Source organism: Leucoraja erinacea, chromosome 8 (assembly GCF_028641065.1).
Source record: "Leucoraja erinacea ecotype New England chromosome 8, Leri_hhj_1, whole genome shotgun sequence".
Taxonomy (NCBI): Eukaryota; Metazoa; Chordata; class Chondrichthyes; order Rajiformes; family Rajidae; genus Leucoraja; species Leucoraja erinaceus.
This window is the reverse complement of record NC_073384.1, coordinates 73,308,890-73,321,727: the sequence shown is the minus strand read 5'-3', so window position 1 is coordinate 73,321,727 and position 12,838 is coordinate 73,308,890. Positions and strand designations below refer to the sequence as shown.

The window sequence follows — 12,838 nt, the reverse complement described above, 5'->3', positions numbered from 1 at the left end:
GGTAAGCCATTCAGAACGGAGACGAGGAAACACTTTTTCTCACAGAGAGTTGTGAGTCTGTGGAATTCTCTGCCTCAGAGGGTGGTGGAGGCCGGTTCTCTGGATACTTTCAAGAGAGAGCTAGATAGGGCTCTTAAAGGTAGCGGAGTCAGGGGATATGGGGAGAAGGCAGGAATGGGGTACTGATTGGGGATGATCAGCCATGATCACATTGAATGGCGGTGCTGGCTCGAAGGGCCGAATGGCCTACACCCACACCTATTGTCTATTGTCTAATTGGCTTGGTGTAAATGTAAAATTGTCCCTAGTGTGTGTAGGATAGTGTTGGTGTGTGGGGTCGCTGGTCGGTCAGAACATGGTGGGCTGTAGGGCCTGTTTCCGCGCTGTATCTCTAAACTAAACCAGTTGTTACTGTCTTTTTCCTGTGTTTTTCAGTGTTTGCTTCAGAGTTTGGTAATTATGTTATTGATTTAACATCAGGATATCACAGATATATTAGATATCATGAATGAGTAACAAGAAGGCCCCATAGCAGAAGCGTCCACGTTGTGGGGCTGGAAACTTGGAAGTATCCTGAGCTAATTCTGCTACCACCATCATCTATCCCGTCAAGTGATGGCTCCCACTGATTGTCGCCGGAACCCTGCGACCTTTTCAGGACGGACGATGACAGCGATGTCAACATTTGAAACACGGAAGATGGACACGAAAGAAGAAGTAACAAGAAAAGCATGATCTTTCTTGCCTCACTTATACTACAGTGGCAATAGAAATTCACAAATGCCCACACAATCCTTGTGAACATCAGTAAATATACAGCCTATCTGTTTCTCTCTCCCATCATTCATTTATTAAAATTGGGATTACATTGCAGTTTACCTGATGTTGCCACTTTAGCAACATTTGGAGAAAGTAAAAGCCCTTGTTATTTGGAATGCTCCTCTTAAAGTCCAACTCATTATCAAAATATCTTTCATGTCATTATTCAATGTTAATTTCAGATAAGAGTGAAAAATTATTATCTGAAACAAAATGTCACACAACAGAGTTCATAGATACAGCGCGGAAACAGGCCCTTCGGCCCACCGAGTCCGCACCGATTAGCGATCCTGCATACTAACACTATCCTGCACACACTGGGGACAATTTACATTTGCACCACGCCAATTAGCCTACAAACCTATACGTCTTTGGAGTGTGGGAGGAAACCAAAGATCTCGGAGAAAATCCACGTGTTCACGGGGAGACTCCGTACAGGCAGCACCCGTAGTCAGGATCGAACCCGGGTGTCTAGTGCTGCAAGCGCTGCAATGCTCCTGTCCCACCTAGGAAACCTGAATGGAAACCTCTGGAGACTTTGTGCCCCACCCAAGGTTTCCGTGCGGTTCCCGGAGGTTGCAGGTGGTTGCTGGAGGTTGCAGGTGGTTGCTGGAGGTTGCAGGTAGTGGAAGCAGGTAGGGAGACTGAATGGAAACCTCCGGGAACCGCATGGAAACCTTGGGTGGGGCGCAAAGTATCCAGAGGTTTCCGTTCAGGTTTCCTAAGTGGGACAGGGGCATAAGGCAGCACTGCTGTGACCCCCTAATATTAATGAGTTTTCCAACAAACATGAGTTTCTCCTTTTTCTTAACAAACAACACTGTCTGGGGAGAAGTGGAAAAATCAGGACAACAGCACCACTACAAGATACCGTAAGACAAATGGACCCATATGCACTTACTCTCATACTCACTGTTTCCCGGATATATCACCAGGCCTTTAATAGGTGTTGAAATTTGTTTGTTGCCTTTACTCGTTAAACAGTTTATATCTGAGTAAATTGACTCTGTCTGCTCTAAAGAATCTTTCATGTGAATCATCCGATACTCTGCACCCAAACGACTGGCGGAAGTGGAGTTGTCAATAAATACTGTTTAGGTAGTTAAGTTTGGTCATTCTCTGCATGACACAATATCAATGGAGACGAAGTTAACCGAACACCCACGTTTGGATATTTGCTAACATGAAAACAGCAGCTATACTACAAAGAGGTTTATTTATGGCCAGATGACCTAAAAGCATCAGGTTTCTTATGGTGAGGCAGCATCTATGGAGCGAAGGAAATAGGCAACGTTTCGGGTCGAGACCCTTCTTTAGACTGATGTGAGGTGGTGGTGGGGGGGGGGGGGGGGGGGGGGGGGTACCCATACATCGAGTAGCAGCTAAAGAACCAGAGGCTGTTTATGCTCATCTACTGAGTTGCTTAAAGGCCTGTCCCACGCGTGCGTCGTGCGTCGTAATGGCGTGCATTACGCGCGCATGACGTGCATTACGTGCGCATGGTGACGTAGGCAGTGACACGCGGTCGCGCGTGACGCCCCAGGATTTTGGGATTCACAAAATCTTCGGGTGCCATCTGCGTGACATGCAAATGATGCCCAAGTGGGACAGGCCCACTTAAGGGGCTGTCCCACTGTATGAGGTAATTCAAGAGCTCTACCAAGTTAAAAAAAACAAAACAGACTCGTGGTAAGCACGTAGAATGTACGTAGCGGGTACGTCGGAGCTCGGGAAGTCTCTTAGCGGCTCGTAACACTAGCGGCAGGAACTTGGGAAAGGCGGTAAGCTCGTGAAGATTTTTCAACATGCTGAAAAATGTCCACGAGAGCCCCGAGTACCAACAAGCGGCCATTACCGTAATTCTCCGAGTTCGAATCAGGGGAAATTCGGGAGAACTCTTGAATTAGCTCATACAGTGGAACAGCCCCTTAAGTCTACTGAGTTGCTGAACCTCTGTTGATGATGCCGAGTGACTCAATAAGGGAGTGCAGTGACCTTTGTCAGCTCGCTGAATGACAGAGGACAAAAAGCCCAACAAAGTACGCATCACTTACCAAACACAGTTTCTGATCCTCTCCTTTCAAGGTGCATGTGGTAAATATTCATGGTGGTAATCTCTATTTCATCAAATAACTGCAGTAATAAAGAAGAAGGATATTATCGTTTCATATTCATCCTTAAAGTTGCCGCTGACAAACGTCTTTGAAAATTTGCTTATGTCCTCAACACTCAACTTTTCAAAATTAATGTCTACACTTAAGATGGGTTATGTGTAGGAAGGAACTGCAGATGCTGGTCTACACCAAAGATAGACACAAAATGCCAGAATAACTCAACGGGACAGCTCTGGAGAGAAGGAATGGGTGACGTTTTGAGTCAAGACCCTTCTTCAGACTGAAGACTGGTCTTGACCTTAAATGTCACCCATTCCTTCTCTCCAGAGATGCTGCCTGTCCCGCTGAGTTACCCCAGCATTTTGCGTCGCATCTTAAGACGAGTTAACTGGATTCTGTGGGAAATAAATGGGGCTGTAATTCATTCATAATAGTACAATAGCAATCTCTTTGAGGCACTGCACAATGGGAAAAACTTTAGCTTTGAGATGATTTGGAAAATGGAAAGAAGAGAGATCGAGATTAAAAGATCATCTGAAACTCATGGCTGAAATGGCTGAATTATTCCCCAGTGAAGGGAGACGATGTGGAAGGGGAGAGTGGTTACAAAGCTACAAATATATGGAAGGGAGAAGTTATTTTAAATTCCACGCTGGGGTCACAGAAGGCTGAACTACTGAATGCTAATGGATAAGCAAAACTACCGAAGGATAAATTGGGCTGCAAATGTTTGGAGTTATAGAAGAGAGAGTTTTTATACATTTGGGGAAAGGGTAACGAGGAGACAGCCATGATTATAAATCTTTAGCTTAGTTCAGAGATACAGCATGAAAACAGGCCCTTTGGCCCACCAAGTCCGCGCCGACCAGCGATCCCCACACACCAGTTCTAACCCATTTCCACTTTGGCATCCTACACACGAGGGGCAATTTGCAGAAGCCTATTAACCTACAAACCTGCATGCCTTTGGAATGCTGGAAAAAAACCCACGTGGTCACAGGGAGAACGTACAAACTCCGCATTGTCAGCACTCGTAGTCAGGATCGAACCGCTTCTGTGACAGTGCAATGAAACGCGGGGGCTGGGAGGGTGAAAAACCCACACAAAGTTGCAAATGGCCTTGCTAAATAGGTGGTACAGTGGCACAGGGGTAGAGTTGCTGCCTTACAGCGCCACAGACCTGGGTTCGATCCTGACTCGGGGTGGTTGTCAGTTCGAAGTTTGTACTTTTTCCCCGTGACCAGTGTGGGTTTTCTCTGGGTGCTCCAGTTTCCTCCCACACTCCAAACAAGTGCATGCTTGTCGGATAAATAGCTTGGCAAAACTGTAAATTTCCCTAGTGTGTGTGTGTGTAGGGTAGTGTCAGTGTGCGGGGATCGCTGATTGGCATAGGGTTAAAGGGCCTGTTTCAACGCTGTATCTCTAAACTAAACTAAAGAAACGTTGCATACAATTTATTACATCTGAGGGAAGCAGCATGAAACCATAGTAAACAAATAACATAATCGAAGGGCAGTAGAATGTTGAAGGAGGGGAGATGGAAGGATAGATTCTTGCAGCAGGTCAGTAGGTGGAAACTGGAAGCAATGTAAGATTTAATCTGACAAAGAAATTCCAGCAGGAAAAACAGTGAAGGACGATGACATTGTAAATAAAAAAAATCCATGTAGGTAAAGGTGCATGCACTAATTAAAATTATTTCAAAGTCAGAGAAAAATTTAATTGCTGACAATGATAAATTTGGCGCTATTGAAATATGAAAATATTGTGGCGGAACTGGGTGGTGGGCCACGCACTGTACATAACCTTCAGCTCTGGGGGGGGTGGGGGTCACGGTGTGGCTACGGGTGCCCCCGGGGAGTATTTAAGGTGTTAATCGCGTGAGCACGGGTTGGTGAGTGAGGAGAATTAGCGGAGCAATAAAGAACCGTATTTTCAGACAAACTACGTGTCTGCCTTGTTCTTCAACGGACAACTCCACGTCCGCTACAATATTAGTGATATATTAATCTGGACCGTTTTGTATACCTTTTAATTCAAACATGGAATGGCCAGGAGGCTACTAGCAGTAACCCAAACCGCATAAGTCTGAAGCAGTTTGAAGAAGGGTCTCGACCCGAAACGTCACCCGTTCCTTCTCGCCAGAGATGCTGCCCGAGTTAGAAATTAGGTGCAGGAGTAGGCCATTCGGCCCTTCGAGCCTGCACCGCCATTCAATATGATCATGGCTGATCATCCAACTCAGTATCCCGTACCTGCCTTCTCTCCATACCCTCTGACCCCCTTAGCCACAAGGGCCACATCTAACTCCCTCTTAAATATAGCCAATGAACTGGCCTTGACTACCCTCTGTGGCAGAGAGTTCCAGAGATTCACCACTCTCTGTGGGAAAAAAGTTCTTCTCATCTCGGTTTTAAAGGATTTCCCCCTTATCCTTAAGCTGTGACCCCTTGTCCTGGAGTTACTCCAGCATTTTGTGTCTGTCTTCAGTTTAAACCAGCATCCGCTGTTCCTTCCTGCACAGCATAATTAGTGTCCTCAGGAGAAGAGAACTATGTTGTTTAAACTATTGTGCCAAGTGTTACCTGCTCCTGTATGTAGTCCAGACGGTTAGGAATGCAATACTCCATATTTTTGTGTACCATTCTTCTGAGGCGAATACTGTAATGGATTGGGTTCAATTGCTTCATCTGCGTGAGAGAGGGGCATTGATTAATATTTGCACTCACTGCAGGCTTGTAATGGTTAAAAATCCACAATTAAAATAAAAAATGTATTTTAAATGATCTTCTACAAGAGATTTCTCGCTGCTCACTTCCCACACTGTGACAGTGAAACAGAATATTCCATTTCCAAGGCATAAGAATCAATCTACATCATTCAAAGTAATTAGATCAATATCACATTGCTGTCCACATGACTTTGAACAAAATGGTGGATACATCTCTTACATCACAACAGTGACAACAATTCAGAGCGCTTTAGATTAGAGAACTTCGACCTCGCACCCCCCCCCCCCCCATCGATGGCCGAGGTGTGTGTGTGTGTGTGTGTGTGTGTGGGTGTGTGTGTGTGTGTGTGTGTGTGTGTGTGTGTGTGTGTGTGTGAGTGTGTGTGTGTGTGTGTGTGTGTGTGTGTGTGTGTGTGTGTGTGTGCGCGCGTGCGTGCGTGTGATGTATACACATTCTGTTGTGCTGCTACAAGTAAGAACCTTTATATTTGGGACATATAACAATAAAACACTCTTGCATGTTCCAGAAGAGCAAATATGAAATCTGATGCAGGGCCTAGATCAGGGGTCGGCAAACTACGGCCCCTGGGCCAAATGCGGCCCATAACCCAGAATCATCCGGCCCGCAGGCCACGCTGAGCCCGGCAAGCGCCCCGAGCAGCGTTACCGAGCTCTAGCTGTACCGCATCCTACGCAAAGCCGCCGGCACGACCACGCACCTTCTGTAAACACGTTTAAGAACGATCTTCAGATGCTGGAAAAAATCGAAGGTAGACAAAAATGCTGGAGAAACTCAGTGGGTGAGACATGCAAGGATTGCATGAGTTTCTCCAGCATTTGTGTCCACCTTCTGTGAACACGGGATTTGATGCCTGCCTTCCGGGGTGGGATGGGGGCGGGATCCATGCGTACACGTGATAGATGTGACCCGCCATCCGCTCACAGACATGCGTCCCGGCCCCGATGCAGAACAAGTCTGCCCACCCCGGCCTAGATTTTGCAGTCAATGACAAATCAGTGGGACTCATCATTAATCTCAAGTTACCATAATTACCATCATTAATCTCAAGTTACAGGGATCTGTGTTGGGTCCACTGTTGTTTGTCATGTACATCAATGATCTGGATGAAGGTGTGGTAAATTGGATTAGTAAGTATGCAGATGATACTAAGATAGGTGGGGTTGTGGATAATTAAGTAGATTTTCAAAGTCTACAGAGATTTATGCCAGTTGGAAGAGTGGGCTGAAAGATGGCAGATGGAGTTTAATGCTGATAAGTGTGAGGTGCTACATCTTGGCAGGACAAATCAAAATAGGACGTACATGGTAAATGGTAGGGAATTGAAGAATGCAGGTGAACAGAGGGATCTGGGAATAACTGTGCACAGTTCCCTGAAAGTGGAATCTCATGTAGATAGGGTGGTAAAGAAAGCTTTTGGTGTGCTGGCCTCTATAAATCAGAGCATTGAGTATAGAAGTTGGGATGTAATGTTAAAATTGTACAAGGCATTGGTGAGGCCAATTTTGGAGTATGGAGCACAATTTTGGTCGCCTAATTATAGGAAGGATGTCAACAAAATAGAGAGAGTACAGAGGAGATTTACTAGAATGTTGCCTGGGTTTCAGCAACTAAGTTACAGAGGAAGGTTGAACAAGTTAGGGCTTTATTCGTTGGAGCGCAGAAGGTTAAGGGGGGACTTGATAGAGATTTTTAAAATCATGAGAAGGATAGACAGAGTTGACGTGAAAAGCTTTTCCCACTGAGAGTAGGGAGGATTCAAACAAGGGGACATGACTTGAGAATTAAGGGACAGAAGTTTAGGGGTAACATGAGGGGGAACTTCTTTACTCAGAGAGTGGTAGCGGTGTGGAATGAGCTTCCAGTGAAGGTGGTGGAGGCAGGTTCGTTTTTATCATTTAAAAATAAATAGGATAGTTATATGGATGGGAAGGGAATGGAGGGTTATGATCTGAGCGCAGGTATATGGGACTAGGGGAGAATACGTGTTCGGCATGGACTAGAAGGGTCGAGATGGCCTGTTTCCGTGCTGTAATTGTTATATGGTTATATGGTTATAAAGATCCATCAAAATCTAACGTGCATTCCACTTTCCCCAACATCATTTTGCCTTCAGAACAGTCAACAAGGTTGCTGGAGTTCTGGCAGCAGTAACGTCACCAACTGACTGAGCAGCTAATCATGTTGAAGAATCCACCAACACACTGAGCACCAAGCTGTCATTAAAGCTTCGTAACCACTTTGATGCTTAAAATACCAAACTTTGTATGATAGGAACATTTTGAACACATCACTGTGTACAGCGGTACGGTGGCACAGGGGTAGAGCTATTGCCTTACAGTGCCAAAGACCCGGGTTCGATCCTGACCATGGGTGCATGTCTGAGCGGAGTTTGTACGTTCTGCCTGCGACCCTTGTGTGTTTCCGCCGAGATCTTCGGTTTCCCCCCACACTCCAAAAACATACAGGTTTGTAGGTTAATTGGCTTGGTGTAAATGAATGTAGAATTGTCCCTAGTGTGTGTGTGTATGTAGGATAGTGTTAATGTGCCGGTGCGGACTCGGTGGGTTGAAGGGCCTGTTTCCGAGCTGTATCTCTAAAATAAACGACACAAACATTTTGTGGAACTGCCTTGCAAGATTGAGATGATGTCTTGGTCATAATTATAAGTTCATTAGTTAGGCATTTTTAAGCGTCAAAGTGCAGACTGAGCATTAATTATGGCTTGGTCAAACCAGTTGGACAATGAAATAAAATGTTACAATTCCGGGTATCATGGCAAGATTGACAGGAATTTAGGTATTTTGTACCAGGTATCTGTTTGAATTTGGCTCTCAAATTTAACCTATACATTACGGAGAAGGACAAAGAAGCAGAAATTTGTGCACACAATATCCCGGACAATTTCCCAACACAAATTGTAGGAACAGCAGCTTATATTGTGCTTGGGCAGCTTACATCCCAGTGGTATGAACATCGACTTCTCTAACTTCAAGTAGCCCTTGCTTTCCCTCTCGCTCCATCCCCTCCCCTTTCCCAGTTCTCACACCAGTCTTCCTGTCTCTGACTACATTCTATCTCTGTCCCGCCCACTCCCCTGACATCAGTCAAGAAGGGTCTCGACCCGAAACGTCACCTATTCCTTCTCTCCAGAGATGCCGCCTGTCCCGCTGTGTCTATTTCCCAGACACGGTTAGGTTTGGGGCTATGATGTATGGGAATATCATTTAAGGAACGCAGGGATAAGTGCTGGAATACAAGGTCAGCATCTGAAGTGAGAGAATCCCATCTATGGTTTCAAATGTCCACTCTGTAACCAGAACAGAGTACAAAAAAACAATGGAACCATTCCAACCATGCGGGATGACATAACATCTTTCAAATGCTACAAAAAAATGTTAATGGTAGCATGTACCAAAATCTTTCTGTCTTTTGGATCAATATTTCACCTGAATTGGTTCATTTAGTTTTTAGTTTAGCGATACAGCGCGGAAACAGGCCCTTCGGCCCACCGTGTCTGCGCTGACCAGCGATCCCTGCACACTAACACTATCCTACACACACACACTGGGGACAACTTACACTTATACCAAGCCAATTTACCTAGATACCTGTACGTCTTTGGAGTGTGGGAGGAAACCTGAAGATCTCGGGGAAAACCCACACGGTCACAGGGAGAACGTACAAACTCCGTACAGACAGCATCTGTAGTCGGGATCGAACTCGGGTCTCCGGCGCTGCAAGGCAGCAACTCTACCGCTGTCCCATTTATTTGGGACAATTTTACAGATTCGGACAAATTTTACGAGAGAAGGCAGGTACGGGATACTGAGTTGGATGATCAGCCATGATCATATTGAATGGCGGTGCAGGCTCAAAGGGCCGAATGGCCTACTCCTGCACCTAATTTCTATGTTCTATGTTTCTATGTTCTATTCCGGTTTTAGACTCGATTCTATCAAACTTTTGCAGAATTTTGAGGACCTCAAAAATTTGAACAGTTTAATAAACCCAATATTTTAAAAACCTCATCAGATATCATATTTACAATCACCTTCAGTGTCACACTGAGAACTATCAGTGTGGTTAATTGATTTGAATTGCTGATTGCATAAAAGGTCACTCCAATTGTTTCCAGTTAATTTATAACACATGATTATAAAAGGTTCATGACATTTTTAGAAATATGATTACACTATAGGACGTGATCTGTCAGAGGGTGTCAAGGCTGAACATGTGGCAACTGATGAAGGATAGGACTGAGAACTAAACAGCAGTAAATATATCACTATTTATCTTGATAGGAACGTTGGGCTGGCTCAGTAAACTATGCACATTACAGAAGCTGTATATAAAACGGAGATAAGGAAAAACTTTTTCACACATAGCGAGTTGTGAGTCTGTGGAATTCTCTGCCTCAGAGGGCGGTGGAGGCCGGTTCTCTGGATGCTTTCAAGAGGGAGTTAGATAGATACTCTTAAGGATAGCGGAGTTAGGGGATATGGGGAGAAGGCAGGAACGGGGTACTGATTGTAGATGATCAGCCATGATCACATTAAATGACGGTGCTGGCTCGAAGGGCCGAATGGCCTACTCCTATTGTCTATTGTCTAAAACAAATTGTACTCATAACTTTAATCCCACAATTGATTGGCAGCAACACAGTCCTTAAAATTAAACGGCAATTTAACTTCTTTAGCTATCTTTTCATTCCCAGCTTCTTTCCCCTTTTAAACTCCTCCACGTCTGTAGAGTTTAGATTAGTTTATTGCCGCATGTATCGAGGTACAGTGTAAAGCTTTTGTTGCGTGCTATCCAGTCAGTAGAAAGACAATACATGATTACAATCGAGCCATTTACAATGTATAGATACATGATAAGGGAATAACGTTTAGTGCAAGGTAAAGCCAGCAAAGTCTGATCGAGGATAGTCAGAGTGTTGTCAGTATGTGTCGGAAGGAACTGCAGATGCTGGTTTAAACCAAAGATAGACACAAAATGCTGGAGTAACTCAGCGGGCCAGGCAGCAACTCTGGAGAGAAATAATGGGTGATGTTTCGGGTCGAGACCCTTCTTTGACTGCTTTCTGGTTGTGTTAGGATGATTCAGTTGCCTGCTGTGGATGTAACGCAATGTGTCAAATGCCTCAGAGGAGGTGCACATGAACCTCTGTCTCACCCGGAAGGACCACCGAGGTCCCTAGACAGGTGGTCAATGGACAGGTGTAACCTCATCTGCAGCATCCGGTGTTCCCGATGTGATCTCCGGTACATTGGCAGAGAGATACCACCTGATCGCTGAGTTACCCCAGCACTTTGTGTCCTTTTTTGTTCACAAGTGATCATAGCAGAATTAGGCCATTTGGCCCATCAAGTCTACTCCGACATTCTATCATGGCTGATCTATCTCTCCCTCCTGACCCCCTTCTCCTGCCTTCTCCCCATAACCCCTGACAGCCCATACTAATCAAGAATCTATCTATCTCTGCCTTAAAAATATCCATTGACTTGTCCTCCACAGCCTTCTTGGAAACCGGCATCTGCATTTGCTTGTTTCCTCGTTTTATCCATTCTGCCAATTCTCCCCGGATCCCATGCGACCTAACATTCCAGAGCAGCCTACCTTATCAAATGCCCTACAGAAGTCCATATCGACGACATCTAAGGCTTTGACTTAATCTTTTTGGTTACTTCTTCAGAAAGCCCACATTCGTAAGGCATGATCTCACATATAAATATATGTTGACCATCCCTAATATGTTGACCATCCCCGTCTATCCAAATGGATATAGATCTTATAATAATAATAATCTTATTTATATAGCACATTTTTAGTCAACTTGCATTGACCCCAAAGTGCTTCACATAATTACATTACATTCACACACAGGCAAAGGTGGGTGAAGTGTCTTGCCCCAAGGACACAACAACAGTATGCACTCCAAGCGGGATTCGAACCGGCTACCTTCCGCTCGCCAGCCCAACACTTAGCCCATTGCGCCATCTGTCGTCCCCCTTATCCCTCAGCCTCCTCTCCAGAAACTTGCCCACCGCAGATGCTAAGCTCACTTGTCTATGGTTTCCAGGCTTTTCCTTGCAGTGTCTTCTTAAACATTTTCCGCACTCCAGTTGTCCAGCATCTCACGCATGTTTAGTTTAGTTTAGAGATACAGCGCGGAAACAGGCCCTTCAGCCCACCGAGTCCATGAGGACCAGCGACCCACGCACACTAAAGGGCCTGTTCCACTTGGCGATTTTTTCTGCGACTGTTGCCGTCGTATCAGCGAACATTTCAAAATCCAGCGGTGACAAAAACATTTTTTGCGACACTTGAAAAAACACCGCGGGTCATACGTCATCATGCCACAAATTTTTCAGTGACCTGATATGTCAGTCAATGATGCCGGCAGTCGCCGAAAAAAAATCGCCTAGTGGGACAGGCCCTTAAGACTATCCTACACACAATAGGATAGTTTTCATCAAAACTAATGAATCTACAAACCTGCATGTCTTTGGAGTGTGGGAGGAAAGAGGAGCAGCCGGAGAGTCGCAGAGAAAATCTCGGAGAAAACAGGAGCATCTCGGAGAAAACCCACGCAGGTCACGGGGAAAACGTACAAACTCCACACAGGCAGCATCCGTGCAGCAACTGCACCACCGTGATGCCCCAAAGAAGATTTGTGTATTGCAGCCAGGGCATGCACAATTTCTTCTCCAGTTTCCCACAGTGACCTCGGATATATCTGCTCAGGCCCGGGAGAGTTATCTACCCTCAAACTCATTAGATGTTCAGCATTTCCTCGTCCGTAATGAGGGCGGACCTCAAAACATTTTTACTAATTGTTCCCCCAGTCTTTGTGTCTTTGTGTCTTTCTCCGCGGTAAAAACATGAAAGACCTTGCAGAACTCCTGCCACTGCACACCGACATGTCAGTTGTGGTTGCTGAGGGGCTCTGTTCCCAAAGCCGGGCTTTGCCCATCAGGATACTAATGGCAATGGCCGTCCACCTTATCTCCTCTTTCTCTTCTTGCATCCACTCTCCCTCCCCAACTTTCCCTTCGCAATCCTCCCAAGCAAAGATATGTTTAGTTTTGTCAATGCTCGGAACACTGCAGTAGATTGAATGATAATTCAGCAAAAATGATCCAAACTAAT

The 12,838-nt window shown here is 45.3% G+C and overlaps 1 protein-coding gene across 1 annotated transcript in view; it reads right to left on the bottom strand.

Moving 5' to 3' along the window:
- Positions 1 to 12,838, bottom strand: part of LOC129699890 (rho guanine nucleotide exchange factor TIAM2-like) — a 153,904-nt gene that overhangs the window by 75,208 nt on the left and 65,858 nt on the right. The window contains exons 10-12 of the mRNA XM_055640028.1: positions 5,519 to 5,623; positions 2,874 to 2,952; positions 1,636 to 1,643 (exon numbers count right to left, since the gene is read on the bottom strand). Of these exons, the coding sequence (XP_055496003.1) occupies positions 1,636 to 1,643; positions 2,874 to 2,952; positions 5,519 to 5,623 (192 nt within the window). The remainder of the gene's footprint in view (positions 1 to 1,635; positions 1,644 to 2,873; positions 2,953 to 5,518; positions 5,624 to 12,838) is intronic.